This window comes from Lagenorhynchus albirostris, chromosome 16, assembly GCF_949774975.1.
Source record: "Lagenorhynchus albirostris chromosome 16, mLagAlb1.1, whole genome shotgun sequence".
Lineage (NCBI taxonomy): Eukaryota > Metazoa > Chordata > Mammalia > Artiodactyla > Delphinidae > Lagenorhynchus > Lagenorhynchus albirostris.
Genome location: NC_083110.1, coordinates 43,644,941 through 43,671,264, shown reverse-complemented (window position 1 = coordinate 43,671,264; position 26,324 = coordinate 43,644,941). Strand labels below are relative to the sequence as shown.

General features: G+C 34.2%; 1 protein-coding gene across 1 annotated transcript in view; it reads right to left on the bottom strand.

The window, feature by feature from the left end:
• PCDH15 (protocadherin related 15) overlaps nt 1-26,324 on the bottom strand; it is an 817,584-nt gene that overhangs the window by 40,891 nt on the left and 750,369 nt on the right. Inside the window, exons 29-30 of the mRNA XM_060127128.1 lie at nt 16,949-17,164; nt 7,117-7,205 (exon numbers count right to left, since the gene is read on the bottom strand). Coding sequence (XP_059983111.1) covers nt 7,117-7,205; nt 16,949-17,164 — 305 coding nt within the window. The remainder of the gene's footprint in view (nt 1-7,116; nt 7,206-16,948; nt 17,165-26,324) is intronic.

The window sequence follows — 26,324 nt, the reverse complement described above, 5'->3', positions numbered from 1 at the left end:
TTGGTGTTATAAATTACACCTTCCACCAGATTTTGTGATATGTCAAGGTGCAACAGTAGGATACCTTTTTTTCCTAAGAGTGTGAAGACCCTTAGAGCATTATAGCAGTGAGAATGTAGAGATATTTTGCTTTGTCAGGTTTAACAGGTTAAGATAAAAATATTGTATTCTGGGCTATCTTAATTTTGTAAAAAAACTATGACTTCTTATAACATAATTAGTTGAAAGTAAGTATTTCTTCCTGGAAAGGCAGGAAGTTACTTCTTTCTCTATCAAAATAAAGTTCCAAACTAAGTATTTCAGAAAAACAGTAGATGCATCCCTTTTGTGTCACAAAGATGAATCACGTAGACTTTGAATAAAACCAAATTACACTTACCTTTTTTAAAAAGAATCATAACTTATACCTTGAATATTAACAAGTAGGATTTCATTTTATTTCAAGTTTATATTTTATTTTATCACTGGTTTCAATTTATTTTACAGCTATTATACGCCTATTACAGAAAATGTTACTTTCCAAAGCTGTGCTATTGAAATGTCTGTGCTTTACTATCTGATAAAATTAGGTCATTTATGGTCATTCTCTGTTGATAACCTCTTCAACTTCAACTACATCTTTGTGTTAAGGATACTTGAACAAAATTGGCATGTGATTGGAAACATTTATAGCAATTCTATTTAGCATACAGCAGATAAGAAAAACTACACAACAAAACTTTCAATTCAATAATATATTTCATATGTCCCAGCTGGGCTTATATTTTTTAACAGATTTTCATTGGTTTGATATCAGCACCATACCTGATACATATAATATACTCAGTTCACATGGAATAAATGAGACAAAAGAGAATAATATTAATGTAGGGCTAAAAAAGTGACTGTGGGTAATAGATAATGGAGTTTTAATCCATCACCAAGTTGGGAAACCATCAGGGTGATGGTGAGAGTGCAAGCTGACATCTGGGGTCTTTATGGATGTGAATCAACTATTGCTAAATAAAGTCAATCCTCTCTAAGAACACACCATTACTTTCGCCATGTATAATTTTATCAAATTCTTCAGTGTCCAAGTATGGCAAATATTATTTTTATTTTATTTGCTCAGACTCAACACCTAGGAGTCATTATTGTTTCTTACCTTTTCTCATACATCCAATCCATAACAAATTCGGTAGGTTGTACTTTCAAAAATATACCCTTAACTTAACCCCTTCCTATATCCATACCTACCACCAGTCCAAGCCACATTGATCTCTCTCCTGGACTACTGCTCTAGACTCGTAACTTGTCTCCTGATCTCCCACTCAACAATCTTTTAAAACTTAAGCTAGAATGTTATTTTTCTGTGCAAAACATTTAAAGCAATGCTGCCCAAAAGAAATACAATGCAAGTTACACATGTAAGTTCAAATTTTTTGTAGCCACATTAGAAAATTAAAAATAAAAATGGTGAGATTAATTTAATATATTTATTTAACTAAATCTATCCAAAAATGATCATTTCAGTATGTAATCCATATAAAAATATTAAGGAGATACTTTACTTTCTTTTTTGTACTAATTCTTTGAAATCTGATGTGTATTTTACACTTACAGCACCTCTCATTTGGAACTGTCACTTTTCAAGCACTCGATAACCACATGGAACTAGTGGCTACTATATTGGATAGTTATAAGGATTTTCTATCTTATGCAGAGTAAAATGTTAAATCCTTCAAGTGGCCTATGAGATCCTATATAACTCATTCCCTACCTTGACATCTATATCTTGATATGACCAGTATGCCCCTTAATCTTGATTTTCATATCTGTGGTGTCCTCTTTCTGGGATAACTCCCTCCACCCCTAACCCTCCCCACATCACCACAGACCCATGACTTTCTCCCTCACTTCTCTCAGGTTTCTGCTCAGCTTTCACCTTATTAGAAAGGTTTTCCTCAATCATCCTATATGAAATAGTACTTCTCTTTCATATTTTTATATTGTTACTTTTATTTGTCTTTATCATAGTTATCACTACTTAGCATCACATTATAAATTAATTTATTATTCTTATTCTATTTGCTGTTTTCCCCCAACAGAATGTAAGCATCATGGAAACAGGGACTTTGCTTTAGTTCACTGTTAAATCTACAGTGCTTACAACCAGGAACTATCCTTTTTTTTTTTTTTTTTTTGAGGTACGCGGGCCTCTCACTGCCGTGGCCTCTCCCATTGCGGAGCACAGGCTCCGGACGCACAGGCTCAGCGGCCATGGCTCACGGGCCCAGCCACTCCGCGGCATGTGGGATCCTCCCGGACCGGGGCACGAACCCGTGTCCCCTGCATTGGCAGGTGGACTCTCAACCACTGCGCCACCAGGGAAGCCCTATCCTTTTTTTAATGACTAAATTGCCAGCTTTAAGATATGGATATTAGGAATCAAAAAGTTTAATTTCCTGGCCCGAGACCTCCTAGTCACTGGTGGGCCAGGGCTTGAGCCTAGGTCCTCTGAATTCAAAAGGAACAGCCTTCCTAGGAAAAAAAATAGTAATATATATTACTTGGGAATTTCACACAAGATGTTCCCCAATGTGTTTTCCTATAGGAGTTTGAATAGAATAGATATTGCATTGTAACTTTTTCTCTCTACAATGTATAATGCTCTAAAATTAGGAGTTGCTAACTTAGAGCCCTCAGGCTAAATCCAGCCTACTACCTTTTTGGAAATAAAGTTTTATTTGCAAAAGGATGTTGCTATATAAATTACTAATTATTGTTAACATTTAAATATTATAATAAAAAGAATTAACTTAATGAAATAACAAAATTTAAATAACATTATTAAAAGTAAAAATATTATTTTTAAATTTATACTTACTAAACTATTAATATATCCCTTTATAGAAAGTTCCCTGAGCTCCCCAACTCTAAAGCAAAGGGTAGGTAAAAATGATCAAAGATAATGTGTTGATTGATTTACCTTTCAACTTCACCCTTCCCCTCAACACCAAGTCTTTATTATGCAGATTTAAGACAATGTAAGTGCTGGCACTTATTTTTTACTGTTTCATAGGTTTTCTTCCCAAGAGACTTTATCATTCTTATCCCAGAAATACACATTTTGGCTAGATTTCTACAGTATGTTTGGAACCTTAATTCCAGGAGCTATAAATTAATTACACTTTCATATGCTATGTAAATATTCTAGGAAATAGACTCTTCCAAACCAAAGCAATAACTACATCAATAAAGTCCTGATTTCACTGAATTTCCATATTGTATTTAGAAAGTAAGAGAAGCATTTGATCAACTCCAAGATCTAAGTTATCAATTCTGATTCATACTATAACACAATATTTCTAAACTCTTTTATTTATATTTTTGAAAATGCCATTTCCATAGATTCTTAAGGATTTAAATTTTAGAATCCCAAACTTCTTTATCTGGGCTTCATGGTGAAGTGGAAAGAGAAAGGAAGAAGACACAAAATGCAAACATTTCTTAGCTTCTTTAGACATTACTGCCAATCATTTCTAGGTTATAATAAGGTCTCCTTAACCTTATCCTCACAGCTATTTCTACTCAATCTCAAGAATTTGTAAGAGAAAAACAAGGCTCACAAAGAGATACATGCTAAGGTCAACCTAAAATTCTTCAAAACATAAACATGTGAGGCCACTTGTAAGGGGCATAGCTTCGCATTATGGGGGAATTTGCTGAATACATTAATATAATTAAAAAGAGATGTGTTTCATTGCAAAGGGTCACTGGTTAATTCTATAAGCATTAAAAAACAAAGTAAGAAAAATTTTGTTCAGTAGAGCCATTTCAGCCAGTTCCAAGGGAGTGGGAAGTAATTATTAGCATTCCTATAGCAGCTAACATTTACTCTTTGAGCATCCTGTTTTCCAGGCACTGTGCTCTTAGCTATCAAAGGATACTGACCCCTTCTGAAAAACCTTCCCCATTGTGAAATGGATATATTAGGTCATGAATTTTTTCTTTCATCAACTCTCCCAATTTGTACTGATTTTTTTCTTATCAAAAAAGCTTTGGATTATGATCTGGCCTCATATATGGCCTCATATATGGGCCTGCCTAAAGAAAAAAATAAAAGTGATGATCATATGCAGTTCAAGTTTCCCCTTCTTAAGATAGGGTTAAGTCTCATAGGAAATACAGAACATGGCTTTGATGATGATGTGATTTGTCATCTAAGAACGTCTACAGGAAATGAATGTGTTCGTTAGTCTGGTCACTGGAACAATAAATTCCTATATATATTTTTAACATCTTTATTAGAGTTTAATTGCTTTACAATGGTGTGTTACTTTCTGCTTTATAACAAAGTGAATCAGCTATACATATACGTATATCCCCATATCTCCTCCCTCTTGCAATCTCCCTCCCATCCTCCCTATCCCATTCCTATTTTTAATTAATAGATTGGTACTCTGCTGTCTACCTTGGCTATATGTATGTTTTCATTATGCCCTTCCCATCCCCTCCTGGCCACCCCAAGACACTGAGAATGAGCGTTTTGGGCTTCATGGTGCTGGATTAGATCTAACAGTCTTTATCTCTACTTCCATCTACTAAAGTAGCTTTCAAAAAGCAATCATAATGACTACATACTATATGATTCCAAGGGTATTATGTTCTGGAAAAGCTAGAACTATGGATATAGTAAAAAGATCACTGATTTCTGGGGGTTAGTGGGGAAGGGAGGTTTGAATAGGTGGAGCATGGAGGAGTTTTTAGAGCAGTGAATCTATTCTGTATGATACTACAGTGATAGATACATGTCTTTATACATTAGTCCAAACCAAAGAATGTACAACACCAAGAGTGAACCCTATGCAAATTATGGATTTGGGATGATTATGACGTGTCGAACTAGGTTTGTTGATTATAACAAATGCACTACTCTGGTGTAAGATGTGGATAGTGAGGGAAGCTATACGTGTGGGGGAAAGAAGTATATGGGTATTCTCTGTATCTTCTACTCTATTTTCCTATGAACATAAAAGTGCTCTGAAAAATAAAGCCTCTTTTTTTAAAAAGAGATCCAAAGTTGTTGTGCTTAAGAATCTCTAAATTAACACAGATTGTAAAAAAAAAAAGAAACTATAAAAGGGAATCTGGCATGTGCCTGCTGTGCTTACTGCACTAGCAAATTTATGTTTAACTCTGTCAAAAGCAACACAAGATTGACATCCTTATTCCAGTTTTCAAGATGAGAAAATGTGGTCCTAAGTGTTAAATATCTTTCTCAGAGGTCACACAGCTATAATAGGATTCAAACTTGTTTATTTGAATCCATAATCTGAGCTCCATTACTAAACTATGCTCTTTTAATAGAACATGCAAAAACTCTGGCATCTCTCTGCCTTACCCTACTGACTTTGTATAGGATATCTATTATTCATTGAATGTTCACAATTTCCATTGTCCTAGATGGCTTATATTATTTAGTTCTCACAACAGTTCTATGACAGGAGTTTTATCTGGTCAACAAGTGGTGAAAATGAGTCTGGGGAAGATTAAATTATTTGCCGAAGCTCATGTTTCACAACCAGTATTATATGAAGTCAAAGCTCCTTTCACAGTGATACATTTCTCTCAAGACTTGAAAGATGCCTGATTTTTCTCTTTCATATCTTCATATCCATGTAAGAGGAATAAATCATATAATTGCTATGAAATTATACTTTTACATTGCCATTTTTTCCAGTTTTTATAAATTTTGTCTCAATATGAAGAAAAGGGCATCATGATTTTGCTTGTATAACATTTTCATTCAGTAAAATGCATCAAATGCTTACTATATAACTGGGATTATGGTAGTGAAAAGTAGATTTCCTATCCTTATGAAGCTTATGTTAAATTGATATAAATATAAACATTAAATAATGCTTTGAACAAAAGCAGAACAAAGGCTTAGAGGTTGAGAAGAGTGTCATCTATTTTGGATAGGGTAATCAGAAAAGCCTGCCTCAATAGATGACATTAAAGCAGCTAAGAGACAGGCATAATTCTAACTTTTTTCAGGTGTAATCAGCTATTATTTTAATAAAGGTTAAGCATGTGTAAACCACTTTTGCAGAAGTAAACAAGACACTGTGTGATTGCTATTCTACACTTAAATGTTGATAATCACCTCTTTCATAGGACATCTTATGTAACACCCATAGGTTAAATTTTGTGAAACTAACAAGTAATGGTTGCAAAGCACATATGCTTTTATTACAGGAGAGTCTCTCATGCCTTAATCAGTGCCTATTGTATTTTATTTCACACATAATTACTAAAAGGTTAGCTGTATGACTATCTGAAGCTGCTTCTGGCAACTTGGAAGTGTAAGATATTTTGCTCAAAAGAGACAAATTGACAGTAATTGACATCTGTCAACATGAACTCAACAGAAGACAAGGGATAACTAACAAATACAACTATAAAATTATTAAATGACGGAAGGCTAGGTTAGGGTAGTTAAGAGTGAAATAGTAAAGACATTTTAATAATCCTTGATAACATTTAGAATATTAGACAACTGTGAATTCATAATCACAATTTGTCAACAATAACATATTTCAGCCATGTACAGTGTACACACTGTTCAAAAGGCAGAGGGGAATGACATATATTTTAGAATAATTTAAATGTATGTTGTTTAAAATTAGCAATCTTAGTTTTTAAAAGAATAAGCTTTAGCCATCTAGATACATCACTTTGAGAAATAGCATTCCCCAGACTAGCTGGATTACTGAGATAATGAGCTTTTTCAAGAATCCGGGGCCACAAAATCAAGACATATACTCAAATAATTAAGTTATGATTTATTTGTTATATGCAGCATTTTGAGTTTATGTTGACCCATCAGTCAAAGCATTCTGAATAATAAGATCTTCTCACATCTAATTTTCATTCCTATTTGAACGTACTCTTAGAATCTTCACATATTCCAAATGAAGCTACCTATTTCAAGAAAAGAGTGAGCTAAATTGTTTTTAAGAAGGTATTATAAAATATATGTTTAGTCTGAACACTATAATTATTAAAATGACTTAATTCAATAAAAACTATAGCCATATGAAAATAAACATATAAGTAAAGAAAAACCATTACTCTGTAAGCTCTTCTATCCTTCTTTCCACTAGAGTAGGGGGTACATTCGAAACAATGACTTGCATATCCAGCTGATTGACCACAGAGACCTGAAAGAAGAAAAAACAGAATTCATTTGGCTTTTACTCATTAGCATTTCTATAATCAAAAATTAACATCTTTCCTTCCCTACTATGCATAGTGGTTTCCCATTTATAAATTTAGGAATAAATGATATTTCTAGCTACACAATCTCTACTAGGTATGTTGAAGCAGGTTGAGAATGACAGACTAATTGTTTACTTAGAAGTTATAGAACCCTAGGTGACTTCGACTGTTGTTGGTTTTGCGTTTGTTTTCTTGGCTTTTACAAAAGCATAAACGAAGGTGGTTTTGTATGTTTCTTTAATTGGGTTATTTAAGAACACTCAGAAAAATGGAAAACCCAGCTTTTAGATTTTATAAATCCTAAGAGATCATTTATTCATTGTGACTAAGAATCTGGGATATGGATAGTTAGAATAATTCATTCCATGAAATCACCACATACAGAATTCATGTCTGCTTTAGCCAACTTTATGTTTGTGTAGATAAAGAGATATATACATACAAACTTACAGAGAGGGCCAAGATGAACTAATTTAACAGCTGTTTATGAATCCATTCTTTCATGTAACATTTAGAGTCCATTCTATGTTCTTATTTAGAAAAATGGAATAAAAACCATAGCATTTATTCTCTGCTTACAATGTATCATTTACTGTTTTTCTCAATGCTCTACAGGAATTAGCACTCATGTAATTCTATAAATCACCGTATCAGGTAGTTATGACTATCATTCCAATTTTTTAATATGAAAACTAATAAAACAAAGAGCCATTAATAACCTGGGCCCAAATAAGCATAATCTCCAGAATATGTGATCTTTACTATTACCCAATACAGATGTAAAAACTGTAAAGTCAAATCATACACTGTGCTGCACATACATTACACAATTAAAATTGTGTAAATGCATATACACCAGGACCATGAATTGGATACTCTGGATTAGGTATATTTAGCACCATATATCTGAATATAATTTATACTAGGGAATAACTTCATGTTTATATATATTTTTGATATAGGCTGCAAATATAGTTGCCCATAGATGCCCTATCAGGAGTCACAAACTCAAATGTTTTCAGGGACCAGGCAGGTAACCTAAATGAGTGAAGTAGCCAAAAGTATGAAATAATAGGGAGAACTGGAAGTCTCTCAAATCAGAGAGCATACAACTCCTCTGAAGAGGTCAGCTACTACTCATCTCTAATGAATGTTGCCATGTGGGAAAACAGGTGCAGATTTCCTGGGGTTTTCCATTTTTTAGGAAAAGAAATACTATGTGAAATATTTACAACTAATTTGAAATCTTTCAAACCATTTTGTGGGCCTAATAATTCATGTCTGCCCACTAGCCAGGTGTCTATCTTATTACCACCTGTGAGCAAATCGCTAACATTGGCAGTTCCAATCCTGTATCCCTAACTCATTACAGGCATCTGGGATCAAATGTTTAAATTTCCCTTAAACATGTACATGAATCTTGATTGTGTCTCCACACACATAAAAAAAAATCTAAGTTCATTAGAATTAGGGATTATCACAGATTTTCTGTAATTTTGTCTTTTTATCTTTTTGTATCGGTCCTGAATAAAAAAACAGACAGAAATTACATATAAGGTTTTTTGTTATTTTTTTGTTTTGTTTTCTGTTTTTTGTTTTAGTTTTTAGTAGTAAAAATACATGGTAAAAATCTCTAGAAAAATATATATGAGATTTGTGCAAATGTGTTTCCTTTCTTCCTTCCTTTGCTCTCTTTCTTCTTTCTTTTCTTCCTTCCTTCCTTATCTTTTTTTCCCTTCCTTTCAACATTGGACCAGGAAAGGTAAAAAAAAAAATCTGCTCAAAAGCAAACAGCCTGGAACAAATAGTAATCATGGACTGTTTTCTCAACAAGAGTAGATTTCTCAACTTCCTCTGGAGTTTAGTGGAACCGTATGGTGGAGTTTTGACCAATGGAAAGTTAGTGGAAAGGAAGAAATAAATATTCTTAAATCTGCCTCATGAGTGAACTTCCCCTTTCTTTCCCAATCTCTATCTGAATAAAGAGGCCATAGAGAAGGGCACAGAAACATTTGCAAGAGAGCTGTCAAGAACACTACCCAACCATATATGCTCTCATTGTTGTGTCATGTGAAAGAAAAATAAAACTTGTTAGTTTAAACCACTGAAATTTTAGAGTTTTCTGTTACACAATCAGCCTACCAAGACAAACACCCAGGGATTTATTACACACAGCTGTTAGATCTTCACTAATTGTAGAACAACGAAAAACTAGAAAGTTATATTTGGTGCAGGGAAATGGTAAAATTTCCCCTTGTGTACATAAGTTCTGAGTTTTGGAAGTTGATTTACAAGTAAACTGTTGGAATGCAATCAATTCAAGTGCTAGGGACTCTATTTGGAAGCAAAATTTGGCCTTGCAGATATAAGTAACTCTATCATTTGCCTTTAAAGGACTGTCAGTACTTTCTCTTTATTCAGAAGGATAAATTACTTCAAAAGGAATTTTTAATTTGTTAAACAAAATGAATTAAGATTTAAGGTCCTCTGGAATATATACATATTAAGCTTACAATTTATCAAAAATATTTTCTGAACTTAATTATTTTGAAAACATGCTTTTGTACTCTTAAAACAATAATGTATTTCTAATTCTGATAAGATACAAAACTCAGACTGCATTTAACTACAAAAGTAGTTTTCTTAGATTTACCTATAAATAGTTAATTTAAAATTTAAAATCTCCTTAAAGTATTGACATATTATTCATGTAGAAGGTACATAGTTTAATTATGAAAATGAAGACAATAAGCTATTATAGCTTAAGTTTTGATCTTTCAAAAATATTATATGTCCCTGAATCATTGGTTTCTTATACCATCTATAGCAAAGATATTTATATGTTTAAGATTACTAGACTTTATTTATGTTACTTTTCTAGTATAGCCTTTATGCAAATACTTTCAGAAATACACATCAGTTTATTATACTAAACACTTAAAAAATTCTACTTTAAAGTTGCTTCACTTAATTCTTTATGCCTTAATTACTAATGAAAGTTTTTCCAAAAAATTATTTTTATCATTTTTGGGATTGATCTTTGTAATGGATTAAAATTACTAGGTATTGTCAAAAGGAAAAAAGAAAAGTAACATTTGTGTAGCACATAATTCCAAAAACAGGTTATCAATTTACATAATTACTTCTAAATCCTTTTAATTCTTTCTCATAAACCTCTTATAACTCCCCTTTTTTCTATTCATTCTCATGTAGTTTAGATAGGCAGTCCAATAGAAATATAATGTGAGACACAAAAACATGTCAGATACATAATTTTCAATTTTCTGGTAATCACAATAGAAAGATAAAAACTAGTGAAATTAATTCAATAATACATTTAACTCAATATATTATCATTCCAACATGTAATCAATCTAAAACAACTTATTAAGGAGACTTTTTACTTTTTTTTTTTTTCATGTTAAGTCTTTGAAGTCCAGTGTGTATTTTACACAGTACATCTAAATGCAACCTAGCCACATTTCAAGTGCTCGGAAGCCACAGAGCTAACATATTATACAGTGAATAGAGACCCACACAATTTACTGCTTGGACTGGACAATATCTCTCCTGTCTCTGGTGCCACCTCACTTTTCTTGAAAAGAAGAGGTATCTTAAGAACTTTTTAAAGATAATTGTGTATATTTTCTTCAATACTCCACCAAAACTCAAGTGGAAGCTTCTTCAAGGTGAGTTTCAATGTGAAATCTAAAACCATGTTCAGTTACATTAAAATACATTTATCTGTCTTGCACTTTGAATGGATTTTTTATCTTTGAATTTTTTTTAACATCTTGCATTGGTCATTTGGAAAATACTGGTTCACTGAATATTGCAGATTTTTCAAATGTTGACACATTTCATTACACAATATCAAGAAAAAAAATCAAATTCTTTAATATGACCACTGATCTCATCAGAAAAGTCTTTGAGTAATGGGGAAGCTGTCAAGTTCACAGTAGTGAATACATGCTTCCCAATATTCTAATTTGTGCTTGAAGGCTTGAATGTCATCATTAACAATAAATACTGTCAGTTGTTTTCCTTGAATTGACAGTCTCACCTTATTCATTTTTGTGTAAATGCCTATCAAATATTCAAGTCTGAATAACCGTATTTTATCTCTAAGTTATTTTTTCAAATAAAAAGCTATTCCTTGAAAAAAGCAGCTAATTCAACTTGCATAGAGCTTTTCTCTCAGACAACCATGATACTTCCATACACACCAGAAGTGCTTTATACCTACTTCCTATTTCATTACAGAAAATATTGAAAAAGTATTTAGTCAAGAGTAGACATTGGTTAAAATTAATGTTTTACTGCGTTAGTAAGGGCATTCTTAGTTGAAACAGGCTTTCTTTTTTTCTGTTTATATATGGCTATGAAGCATACAATGGCAGCAGCAGAGCAAATGCAACATGGTAAAAAGGCAAATCATGTCCTAGTATCCTTATTAAAAGAGTTTTGATCTCATGGGCCCTGAAATGATTTGGGGGACCCTCAGGTTTTCATGGACCACACTTTGAGAACTGCTAACCTGTATTGTAAGAGAGGGGCCATTCACTCACTGAACTCATAAGCATTTAGTACTCACTAAAAGGAACTATTCTAGGTGCTTGAGATAACATCAGGGAGTTAAATAAATAAATAAATAAATAAATAAATAAATAACATGTCCTCATGGAGTTTTTCTGAGGAAAATCCATGAATATGATAAGTCTTTTGAAAAAAGAAAGCAATAAAGCGATGTAAAATGACACAGTATGTTGCAATATTAACTAGGATGGTGAGAGTAGGCTTCACTGTGAAATGCATTCTTGCAAATATTTAGAAGAGATAAGAGAGCTAGTCCTGAACACGTTTGGGGGAAAAGCATTCTAGGTAGAGCCATTGCAAAATCTCTAAAGTGAGAGCATTTCTGGCTATTTGAGGAAAAGCAAATTGGCCAATATTATTGGGTTTGAAGGAGTTAGAGGGAGAAGAGTAGAAAACGGATCATTGGAGGCCAGATTACCAAGGGTCTCATAGTCTTCTATAATGATCTAAGTAATTTCTCTGAAAGAACTGGGGTGATATTAGAAAGTTCTGAGCAGAGAAATAACAGGACCTGAATTACATTTTAAGATATCACTTTACTTGCTATATTAAAACCAGACTTTAGCAGGGCAAGCGTGGAAGCATGAGAGCAAGTTAGTGAGTTTGCACAATGACACAGGTGAGTTATGATGATTGTTCAACCAAATTGTAACGGAACTTTTGGAAAATGTGCCGATAACACACATATGTAGCATATGTATCTTATAGTACATATATATACACAACATTATTTACTGAGGAATTAAATGTGTGGTTGAGTAGAAAAAGGAATTAAGAAATTTTTAGCCTAAAGAATTCAAAGTTCATTTGGTCATCAAGCGAAACTGGGAAGATTATAGGTGGGAGAGATGTGATGAGGGAGAGGAGTTCAGCTTAGGAAACATAAATAGATCTTTAGTAGATATTCAATGTAACACTGCATGTACACTTGGACATTTGAATTTGCTGTTCAGGAATGAGCTTTGGGGTGAAGATATAAATTTGACATTTTCTAATATATAGACTATATATATATATTTTTTTTTTTGCAGTGTGCGGGCCTCTCACTGTTGTGGCCTCTCCCATTGCGGAGCACAGGCTCCGGACGCACAGGCTCAGCGGCCATAGCTCATGGGCCCAGCCACTCCGCGGCATGTGGGATCTTCCCGGACCGGGGCACGAACCCGTGTCCCCTGCATTGGCAGGCAGATTCTCAACCACTGTGCTACCAGGGAAGCCCTATAGACGATATTTTAAAGTTGTTGGACTGAATGAGTTTACTGAGTCAGTGAGTGCAGATAGAAAAGAGAATTAACGTCCAAGCTCTACGGAACATTGACTAAAAGGTCAGGAGCAGAAAATGAACCAGCAAAAGAGGCTGAGAAGGAATGAACAGTGAGGGAAGAGAAAAATAAGAGCATGGTGGCCTGAAAGCCTAGGAAAGGTAATAATCAATCAAGTGTTGCTGATGGTTCAAATAAGATGAAGACTGAAATTACCAGTGCATTTAATAAGTGAAAGCCATTGATGATGCTGACATAAGCCAATTCTGGGTGAGTGTTGGGAGAGGAATTTTGGTTCAAGAGGGTTTAAGAGATTAGATGGTGAGAAATTAGAGTTGGCACTAACAATGAATTTTTCTGGAAAGAGGAACATAGAAATGGAGTGGTAGCTGGAACGAGATGTAAGTCAAGAGGGTTTTTTTTTTTATAATTTTTGAAGCTAGGAAAAATAGCACAGTTACGGGAATAATCAAATAAAGAGGGGCTATTGTTACTGATAATGTATAAAAGAAGTAGGAGAATTGCTGAAACAGTGTCCTAGCGCTGGTGAGCAGAATTGGATCTGTTGCACATGTGGAAGTAATGGCTCCAGATAAAAGCATAGAGAATTGGGCTTTCCTGGTGGCGCAGTGGTTAAGAATCCGCCTGCCAGTGCAGGGGACAAGGGTTCGAGCCCTGGTCCTGGAAGATCCCACATGCCGCGGACCAACTAAGCCTGTGCGCCACAGCTACTGAGCCTGCGCTCTAGAGCTTGCGAGACACCACTATTGAGCCTGCGTGCCACAACTACTGAAACCCACGTGCCTAGAGCCCATGCTCTGCAACAAAAGAAGCCATCACAATGAGAATCCTGCGCACCGCAGTGAAGAGTAGCCCCCGCTCGCCACAACTAGAGAAAGCCCACACGCAGCAATGAAGACCCAATGCAGCCAAAAAAAAAAAAAAAAAAAAAGCATAGAGAATTCATCTAAACAAACAGGAAATAAGGCATAGAATGTTGGTGAAAATACTGGTAAGTAGGCGGATTTAGTGGCAGGAGTTGTAGAATTATCTTTCTAAATGCTTTATCTTTCAGTGAAATAGGATGCCAGTTAATTAGGCAATTGTGAGGATGAGGAAGCATTGGAGGATTGTGAGAGAGAAGCTCTTCTAGGAGAGAAGGAACATGAATGGACCAGGAAATACAATATGGTTACTGGACAATGTAAGAGCTCACTTGGGGGCTTTCATCATCAATTTAAAGTAAGACTAACTATATAATTGTACTTGTTTTTGCAGGCATCCAGCATGGATATAGGTCTGGAGAAAGGAGAAAGCTGGAATTAACAAGAGTTATGTTTTTTCCAAGTGAGTGTGATGTAGGGAAAGAGGGCAAGGAAGTTGCATTTTTATGTGATTGAGTGCTTGTAATAATTAATAATGTACTATAAATCTGGCAAGCAGGAAAGAGAAAAACATGAGGGGTAGAGGGAAAATGAAAACATAGTAGGCTAAACAGGAAATAGACTGAAGGTCTTGGTGGAGGTAGAAGAGTGCTGCAGTTAGCTGAACACACCTAGTATTATGGTCAAAGAATGGGAGGTTTGAAATGGAGGTTACAGAGGGGGTGCCGTAAGTGGTAATGGCAAAAATAACTCATGTTTTAAGTGGTTGCAGTAGGATGGAGAGTAAAGCCATTGGAGGAAGGGCATTCAAGAGATTGTGAGTTCAGGATATTGGAAGAATCATCTCTGCATATAATGAAATTGCTCAAACTTAGGACTGGAGGATTGTTGGAGAAAGTAACAGTAACTCAGGAGGGGAACTCATTGAGATATGTTGGGGATTGACCCAAGGCTTGGGAGATCCCAGCAATAAAGTGAGGCAGCGAGTGACAGTCAGATGATGAAAATCAAGGCTGATTCCTAGGAAGGAGGGTCTATAAGCAGTGATGCTGTACATTGAGGATCCTACTCCAGCAGTGGATAGTACGAAGTCTGTGACAAACAAAAACAGAAAAGAATACAAACAAAAGCTACTGCTTGAGAAGGCAGCAGTAGAAGTAGCAGCCTCAGGGGAAAACCAGATTTGCATTAAGTAAGAAAGTTTTATCTAAATTAAAAATCATATCTTCACTCACCTTTACTAAAAATTTTTCAACGATTTCCCATTATTTTAAGAAAAAGTTCTAATATTTTTAATATGGGCTACATCTTTTATTGATATATGGACCACCTACTTCCATCTCCAGCCCTGTCTCTCATTCACTTTCTCTCCCTCACTCTCCCAAGCTGAGTAAATATCTATCAGTCTTTCAGAACTGTCATGATTTCCCTTCCTTCTTGGTTCTGGTATGTGTTGTTCCCTCTGCTTAAATCTTATTTCTCTACGTCTCCCTTCTCTTGATTGAAAGGATTTCTGATTTTATAATAAATATCATTTTGCTAGGAAGGGTTCCTCATATACATATTGTGGTTAATAAATATATCACATTATGTTTACCTTAAATTTTATCTTTCTAAATATATTTTGGATAATTTTAAAGATATACTTTTAAATTTCCTCACAATAGTTTAGAGTCCAAATGAGAAATCTATAAACTTCACAATGCTTATGTACATATTACATATATAACCTATAGTTATGTTTTGTTCATGTTATTGTAATATTTTAATTATATAATATTTTAATTATACAGTGTAGTATCCTTTTTATGTTGCCTTAAAGACCACAATGTGCGTATCTTAAATAACAGGAAGAGAAATGACAACATTATTTTATATAAGGTTTACAGATCTTATTTTAATCAGAAAATCTATGCCAACCTTAATATCTTCTATGTCAAAAGCGTTTTGGCTTAGACTGGCCTTTGTTTATTCTATTGCAGCTTTACTGTTATAAATGTAAAGAGTGTTCTGGTCTTCATTTCCACCACAATTATGGTGATTGGTCTTCACCATTACCTAAGAAAAATTTGATTGAGTCTGCATTTATTTGATGGTTAATATTGTCCTGATAACTAGATTAGGAGAACAGTGAAGACTGAAGATTTAGTAAGGTATAAACAGCAAAAGAAAAATTATACTTGATTTTGTCTTTATGTGACAAGTATTTCCAATAGTAATGATAATTATAACTTTTACTAATTTCATCAGAAAAAAGTCTAAATAATCCACACTTCCAAAGTTGGTAGCAATTCCATAGGATAAATGCTTTGGTGTTGAGTATTTTGAATAAATGCCAATATCAGACTGCCCTTGGTAATGACCCACCACCGACCTTGTGTACAGCCTAAGAAAAAGTCAGAGTAGAAAAGTGATATTATTGACTGAAGCCAAATATAACTCTGTCAAGGATCACCAATGTCATCAGTGGGGATTTTGGTAAAACAAGGAAGTCACCTCTGCTGGATCATGAATTTGCTCTAATACATTTCCTTTTGTTTTCTTAATTACAAAAGGCCTAAAAGTAAACAGTAATAAAAATTTCATACATTTTAATTTCTACAGCACAACTCTGTGAAGCATTTTAAAATTTTAAGTAGCTCCAGCCAACTTTATATTAAAATTGAGATCTGTAGACCAAACAGAAAACCAGTGCTTAAGACATTGCTGTCACAGTCATGTTTAAAAACGATATGGTACATTTCCAAAATGTCAGAAAAAAAAAACAACCCATCAAGTATTTTTTAATATTCTAAACTATACATATTAACAACCTGGATGAAAATTAATCACATTCATGTTTTGGAAGACCTATTTCAAACATTTAAAAGTTCTAGGAATTAAAACACTGACCCCTGGTTAGTACTTGCATGTGCCCACCTATCTGAAGTTTTATCTACTCACAAGAACATCTGCTTTGCCACTTAGGCCCTTCCCATAGTCGTCAGTTGCAATGACTTGAAACTTGAAGTAAGACCTCCTCATATTATGGAAGAGCATAGCCGTTTTGATCAGCCCTGTGTATGTTTCCACCACGAATCCTTCTTTTCCCTCTTTAATTGGTGGTATTATGAGTCTGTATGCCATGGCACTATAATTGCCGGTATCTTTATCAGTAGCCTAGGAGGGAAAAAACACAGGTTATAAATAAGCAGGAAAAAATAACCTTTGTTAAAGGGCTTATTTATGTTTGTAAGACAGTTTGTATTTCTTGTGTAATAATAACACAATAAAGCCCTCCTAAGGTTATATTTTTCTAGATGCTGTTATATAGATTTATAGACTTTGTGTACACAGGGTTGAATGGCTATTATGAGAAGGATAATGACTATTAAACTGTGAATACAAGGGACAGAGACACTAACTCAGTCCAGCTGATGAACCAAGTGTTTTGATTGGCATGTTTCATGGGTTCAACTCTGGGCTGAGATCCAAAATGGTGTAAGGATGAAACTGTTTACCTAAACATTGTCTTGTGTAATAGGCATAGCATGTGATTGTGCTTTTGATCTAACCTACTTCCTAAAGGGAAAAAAATAATGTATTAAAATATCTCAAATGACAACAGGACAGTGTTCAGATCTTTTAAACAATAAATCTATTTTTTTTTTTTTTGTGGTACGCAGGCGTCTCACTGTTGTGGCCTCTCCCGTTGTGGAGCACAGGCTCTGGACGTGCAGCCTCAGCAGCCATGGCTCACGGGCCCAGCCGCTCCGCGGCATGTGGGATCTTCCCGGACCAGGGCACGAACCTGTGTCCCCTGCATCGGCAGGTGGACTCTCAACCACCGTGCCACCGGGGAAGCCCTAAATCTAGATATATATATGAAGAGATCCTAATTAGTTAGTGCCATATCAAAATTAGAGAGGGTTAGAATACCAATCCAGCTTCCTTTTTCATTAGCTTGTATCCTGATTAACCAATTTTTTTTCCTGGTTGTAGGTACTTATGTTCTACATGTTGAGGTTTCTTCACATTTAGAATTTTAAAAGAAATAGTTGCTTAGAATACTTTTTTAAAAATAAAGCTGTGAGCATAATAATATTAGCCTGGCTCTATGGTTTCTACTTCAGGGAAATTTTTCAGAATGCCAATTTGAGAATTATGTCACAGTGAAATATATGAAAGTGGAATGGTGGATGAGATAGTTTTAGTGAATTTATACAAGGCTATGTAACTTTATTCATGATACTAGATGGGTAACATTTATATTTTAATTATTATAATTACTATTTTTATTATCTGGTTATTCTTATTTTATTAAATATTATTGTTAAATATCAGATATCAAGCATTTATGATTTACCATTACAATGCTAATAATTCTACAAAAATAATTTTGTTCAACAAAACTAAAATTCTCTGAGGAATATATTATTCTAGTTACATAAATTAGTGCCGTCCAATAGAATTTTCTGCAATGATGGAAATACTCTACATGTCCTCTGTCCAGTGCAGTGGTCACTAGCCACATATGACCACTGAACACTTGAAATGAGGCTAATATGACCAAGGCAGTGAAATGTGAATTTTTTATTAAATGTAAATAGCCAAAGACTATAAACTAAGTGGTAAAGTTGGGCTACAAATAATGACAATAATAGTAAATAATAGCAAATGTGTGTTGAGATTCAGCATAAGTTTGAATCTCTAGCTTTAAATCCTATATATGTGCTTAACCATTTAAAACATTTCAGGATAAATTTATCTGTTAGACAAGGTAACTTAAAGTAAAAAAAATCCAGATATTTTGCTTCAGGATAAAATATTTCTTGAAATTCGTAAGTTAAAATTCTCAGCTTTAGAATAGGACAAGCTCGAGCTACCAGCTCATCTCTTTAAATGCTCCGTATGTTTTACATAACGGCAGAGCTTAGTTTTTGCATTAGAGGAACAGTAATTAGATTCCAACATAGGTCACATTATCACTAAAGAGAAAAAAAAGAAAGAAAAATAGTTATCAAAGTGTTTATTTTTAAGCTTTGAATCCAGGTTTTTATTCATTTAACAAAGTATAAAATAAGAAATAAAAAGCACATTCCCAACTAAAATTAAAATCAGTTTGAATTAAGTAATCAAAGACATTTCTTTCATATACTGTGTGCAAATTTAAGACATGCTGAATCAGTCAAAGATTAGGCTGAATATTATCCTTTCACTTATGATTAACATAGGTATTTCCCCTGAAATAAACATTTTACCATTAATGCAAACTTTATTGAGGTATAAGAAACTGGCACAAAAATGTACAAATCATAAATACACAGCTCAATAAAAATTTGCAAAATATACACATCCAATGGACCAGCACCTGCATCAAGAAATCAAACATTACCACCATCCCAGAACGTCCATCATGTCCTTCCAGCCATACCCAGTTCGCCAGAGAAACCACTATCCTGATTTCTAACACCATTGATTAGTTATGCTTATTTTTAAACTTTATATTGATGGAATCACAATACATGGTCTGTTTCCTGTCTGACTTCTTCTACTCAATTTTGTGTTGTAAGATTGTAAACCTCAATATTTTAAAATAAACCCTGTAACACAACATAATCACATTTAGAAAAGAAAAGGCAGTTAAAGAAAAATCATCATGATTGCTTGGTATATTAAGCCTCTTTGCACAGTTCTTACTGATTAACTTCCATTTCAATAAACAAGTAATTTCACTTTGCTCTATTCCTAATTTATTAAATTATTATAACCACAAAGTGCCATATTTTACCTTAACAGATTAAGGTGTTTTTAAATATACTTTTCCTGAAACAAATAATCATTTAATACAAAAGTTTGGGTAACTCAGAAATATCTTTTTTAAATGATTTTCCCTAGTACCTTAGTAGCAAATTGTCAAAAATGAGATACAGGGTTTAAAAAAATCATGTTTACTGGACCTTTTTTTTTTTAATTGAATGAAAGATTTCTTAAATTCTATAGTGCTTTACAATTTTCAAAACTTTCACACAGATGATTTTATATAATCCCATTATAACCACTTTTTTTTTTTCTCCTACTCCTATATTGCCCCTCTCCCCTTCCCTCTTTCCACTGGTAACCACTGGATTGTCCTCTATATCTGTGAGTCTGCTTCTTTTGTGGTTTTTTTTTTCAAATATATAAAACTTTACTGTCATATGTATGTTGTTAGTAATGACTCCACTTTAAATTTTTAATCTTTGAGTAGGTTTGATCCTCTTTGGAATCTGAAAAGATCTTATTTCAGAAAACACACATGAGGATAGTTGCCAGAACCATTAGCAGTCTTTCAAATCTACCCTCTCTCTCCCAAGTATAGTTGAAACTAACAAGTTAAAACATGAGTGATAAAAATTCCAGTAGGTACTCTACTTATGATCAATTTAAAGGCTTATTAAGTTTAACTTTGTCTATTCAATTTCAATACACACATGATTTAAAACAAAAACCTATATGCAGTTGACCCTTGCACAACTGGGTTTGAACTGCGGAGGGTCCACTTAAAGTCAGTGACTGAGGCTGGGTCAGTCTCAGGTTAACAACCTGTCAAGTGCTCTTTAAACCACAAAGTCCATTTACATTATTTGTGTAATGTTATGTTATAGCTGCTGTGGCGAGCTAACTTTTATTGAGCTATTATGATTTTCCAGGTGCTATGTAAATACTTTTCATACATAATCTCATGCCATCCCTTCTTTTAAGTTTTTTTTTTTTTTTTTTTTCGGTACGCAGGCTTCTCACTGTTGTGGCCTCTCCCGTTGAGGAGCACAGGCTCACGGGCCCAGCCGCTCCGCGGCATGTGGGATGCTCCCGGACCGGGGCACGAACCCATGTCCCCTGCATCGGCAGGCGGACTCTCAACCACTGCGCCACCAGGGAAGCGCTTGAGTAAGTTTTATTGTTATTATTTTATAGGTGAAGAGATGGAGGCACAGAGAGATTAGTAAGTTGCTCATAATCACAAAGACAGTTGATAGCAAAGTTGGGTAAGTCTCATTCTAAAACCTATACTATAACCACTACATTCAATATGTCAGAATAAGTACCAGGACTAAAATCCCAGTGAAAACAACATTAAATGCTAGATAAATGATCTTCAGAATTTTTCCTAGACATATCAAGGAGATAGAAAGACAATAATAAATATGCAGGTCAACAACCAAGAGAAAGCAAGAATACAAACAGCTTAGTACTGATGGTAGTTTCACCTAGAGGGTTTCTTCTGATCTAGGTGAACTTAAAATTTAATTTATGAGGTCTTGAGTGGCTCAGAGAATAGGAGGCAAGACCGAAGGCCCACGCATAGAAGTTAGTCTAAAGACTCCACTCTCAAGAATGCTAAATTCTCACTTTAAGGGTGAATGAGAAAGTCATCTCTCCTTTCCAGCAACCACTGCCACTACCACCCAAAACTAAAAAGAAAACTGCCTGGTTTAAACCTTGATGTTGAATGCAGTGCAGAAAAAAGAAACAACCAAACAACAACAGAAAACAAAAACAAAAAAACCCCAAAACTTCCTTGAGACTCAATCCATAACCAACACAAGCCTTCATCGGAGTTTGTAGCCTTCATTCACACACTACCAATTCCCTCAACTCAAGGATAAACCACAGTATTCTCAATTTGTAAATTCGGTGGTCCTGAGCTCTACCTGAATGAACAGAAAACCCACAACTGAGAATTTGAGAAACTGGTCTTTGATAATGGCCTAGCCTCCTCACAGAAGCAAGCACTTTTTCAAAACAGCTACCTCCAACATATGCCTCAAAGAATTCTAACAAATAAGTTGCAAGAAAGATGAAAACTTAAAGTCACATAATTCTCAAAATGAACAAGAAACAAAATACCACGAATAAAGAGTTTGTTGTGATAAAAAATGAAAGTCGAACCCACAAAGGCTTTAGATATTTGAATTAGTGGACAGAGAGCATAAAGTAAATGAACAATATGTTCCACTAAACAACAGTGATCTTTAAAATACAAATAAAATGAGAATAGTTGAACTTAAGTAAAATATATTTTCTAGAAATGAAAAAAAAATAATTGAAATAAAAAGCTCATAAATGAAGTTGTTAGAAGGTTAGGCATAGGGCACAAGAGTATTAGTGAACTAAATGACAGAGCAAAAGTTAGGCCTGATGCATTCTGGGGGACTAAGTACCAGTTTGGAAGGAAAAGCTTTGCCTAAAATGTCATTAGTGAACTCAAGCATGAATAGAGCAAAAGAGCCAAGAGGTTAGAGCCAAGAGGTTTTTTCTTAAATAAATAAACTATTGTGTATATAACCTGCATTGTTTCCTTAAAAATGGGAAAACATTCATAGAGATATTCTATGAAAGGGGAAAAAATTATAAATCTAGTCCATCATTTTTTAGATAGTAATAAGGGGACATCTAACAAGTTTGGCTAAACGAATGTCTAAAAATTAAAACTGATCTATCATGAAAACTCTAAGTGAATCAAATTTACTAAAGAATGAATGTCACTTTATTTATAACATCAGCTTCTTTATAATCAAAACTTTATACTGGGTTCCTGACACAGCCATTATTATGTAGAAGAGGTGACTCTGGAAGATCTGACTCACTGACTTTTGTGAGTTTCTCTTAGTGAGCAAAATCAGGAAAGTTATGTCTAGAGCTGTTTTTAAAAAATGAAAGTCAGAAATGAATATTATAATTATATTTGCTGTAATTATATTTTTAAATGAAGGTTAAGACACAGGAAACCACTTATGCATTTCTAAGACCTCATCCGGAAATTTTAATGTACACAGGTGCCCAACATTAAGAGAAACTCACCAAATAACTGCTTCTATCATACAGGGGAGTAGGTGAGCCCATTAATTTTCTCACAGCCTAAATAACTGTTCCCCTCTGTTGCCTAAATGAATACTATGGATGCAGAAATATTAGTGGAATAATTAGTGATATCCAAAGAACTTCCAAAGCCCATTAAAGTCCAATAATGCTAACTTTAACTTTTGCTTCTCAATTAGACCCCGTTTTAACAGTTAACAGCACTGAAGGCTCACTCTCCCTGAAATAGAGTGTAAATATTTTTGAATGTCGGGGTAAAAGTTCTCAAATCTCACATTACCACGACTAATGTCAGTATGTCAAGCTGTGTTTGTAAGGGACAAAATGGCTCTTGCATTTTTAGAAACTACAAAGAAACCTTCATTTTAAAGCCCTTAAAGGCAATATGTCCAACATATAATAAAATATAAATAAGGAAAGTGTCAGGTAGATTGATCTAGTTAGAAGGCTATTTAAGACTTCTGTAAAAATGAAAACAAAAAAAAAGAGAGGAAAGAAACATTTTAAATAAGAAATCTTAGTATTTAATTTTTATAAGAACATCAAAAAAAGGACCATAGTCCAATAAAATAATCTCTAATTTCAATATGCCCATTAATCATTTACTTAATTATAGTTAAGTAAAAGTCTAATGTAATTCAGAGATATTCTAATGAGTAAAACACAACTTGGTGTAGAAACAACAATTTAATAATGGTTTGTAAGATCATGCAACACAGAATTACAGAATTTTCAGGGGTTTTATTATTATTTTATCCTAGTTAGAATTTGCCAGTTTACTCTTAAGTTAAAGAGTGGTGGCAAATATCACACAGTAGTATCTATTTGAAAAATTAAAGAGAGAAACTGACCTGAAGATTAGCAAAATATTCCTTTTATAATTTTTTTAAAGTTATACATTGAAACATTCTGTATTACAGAAGGCATGAGAGTTCAAAATAATCAAGTCCTGCATTTATGTAATAACTGAAACATTTTTTTAGTTTTATTTCCATTTCCTTATAAAATATATTCAAAAATAAATATTATCTCAAAAAATAATTTATTCTTTTCATCATTGCTAATATAATGTGATCATATATTCTTCAATGATGCTTTGAAATGAACTCTGAAATCATTTTTTCTAACTTCTCATTCATGTGGAAAAGAAAGAAATTGCACTCTATTCAACAGGCATAGTATGAAAAGAAAATACAGGCACAATTTCAGTCCTCTCTTTGAGAGAGGAAACTAGTTTTTAAAGTTGATTTTGGATCATAAAATATTATGGATTTTTACCAAAAACTTACTTATATTAAAATGTTTAAGAAATTTGTACTTTTGCAGAAATTCTGTAGTTACAAATCCTAAATCTTTCCATATTCAAAAGAAATTAAATGACGTATTCATTATCTCTGACTTTCTGGTTCTTTCTTAGTTACATTACATTTGATCAATCCAAACCAATTTTAGTTTCTTCTCATCTCCCACCCTCCTAGTCCTTCTTCTGGCTACCATACTTGATCCTCCTTCTGTCTTCTCTTTGCCTGGTAAGGGCATCAGTACCTATGGATTGAACTGAGCTAAAAATCTCAGTAGACACTTCAACTGTCTTATCTCACACCTTGCCTTTCTACTCTCAGTCCATCAGCAAGCCCTCTGAGTTCTACTATGAAATCCTTCTCACTTCAGTGACTATCCATGAAGCTGATATTGCCCAAAATCAGGCTCTCCTATCACATTTTTAAATTCAGCAATAGCTTAAAAATGATAACTCACACCTCCCAGAAGATGAACTTTAAGACAAGTCCATGAAATATTCACAATCTGATCCCAGTTTAACATTTCAATTTCTTGCCCTACATTTATTCTATTTATATTTCTCCAAAACCAATCACATTACCTACTTTTTTTTTCCTGAACAATCTATGTTCTTTCATGATTCCAGGCCTTTGCACACATGGCTTCTTCTCTCTTAAATGTCTCTTGTCTGCTAGGCCACATGATACTCACTCCTGGACTATACTATGGCATGCGTGTTTGCACACACACACATTGAATATATGTAATGTTGAATAAGGCACTAAAACCTCAGCTTAAATTACTGCTTTTCTGAAGGCTGGCCTGACTCCCCTAGGGAGTGCTGCTTCCGCCTACATGTTTCCAGTAGTATATTTTATATTATTTTTAGTAATAGCATTTACCTTTGGATATTACAATATTTAAGTGTCTTTATTACACATAAAGTGTGTTTCTATTCATATCTTTTATTCTAATATCATGTCCAGCAAGTGGTCAAATAATGTTTGGCTGAAATGTCAGTAGAAGCATACCAGAGATCAATATTTAGAAGTGACGGATGTGAGCTTGAATCTACCACTTATTAGCTATATGAGCTTGGGCAAATAACTTTCTAGGGCTTAGTTCCTCATTGTAAAATGAGGAAAATAGGACATGCTGAATAGGGTGGCTGTTGAATATTCACTGAGGTATGAAATGGAGTGCCTTGCACAAATAATCGAGATCATGTCATCTTTATGATTTTATAACTAGTATTCTCAGTCATTAATCAGCCATTGAGAATTTTGTTTATTTCAAACAAAAGAGAGTATATTTCCATTTCAGATAAAACATAGCATTAAGAGTAGGACAAAAAATTATGATAATCGGGGCTTCCCTGGTGGCACAGTGGTTGAGAGTCCACCTGCCGATGCAGGGGACACAGGTTCGTGCCCCAGTTCGGGAATATCCCACATGCCGCGGAGCGGCTGGGCCCGTGAGCCATGGCCGCTGAGCCTGCGCGTCCGGAGCCTGTGCTCCGCAACGGGAGAGGCCACAACAGTGAGAGGCCCGTGTACCGCAAAAAAAAAAAAAAAAAAAATTATGATAATCAAGTAAAATTATTTACAAAGATTTAAAAAGCTGTAAATTTTGTAAAACCACCCCACAGAACATCAAAGTTAAAGCTTGAAAGACAGTTACTAGATAGCATTTATATGTAATAAAATTGCTAGTTTTTGTGTGTTTGTATGTTTGTTTTGTTTTGGCCAAAAAATAGCATTGGCCAACCTGTCTTTAACCTAATTGCCTTTGGCTAACTTGCTCTAATCTAAATAGTTCTTCAGCCAATGAAGAATTGGCACTGACAATGACTGAAATAATTAAATGTAGGTTGACTGTCAGCACTGAAAAAGAGTAATATATAGAAGATTATAATCAGGAAAGATCTGGGAAAACATCAGAGATAATCTGAAGGTATAACCAGTGTCCAGCATTGGGCTAAGCACTTTATGAATAGAGTATCATCTAATTTTCTTAACTCTGGGATGGCTAGAAGGAACTAAAGCCATTCTGTAAATGGTATTCCAAACTGTGGAAGACTCAGTATATGACCCCAAATCACACAGTTGGTGAGCAGAGTTTTAATCTTTGACTTTAAGGCCCATGAAGGATTTGCCAACAGACTTATTGTGCCTAGACAAGTATGTGGTGGGGTGAA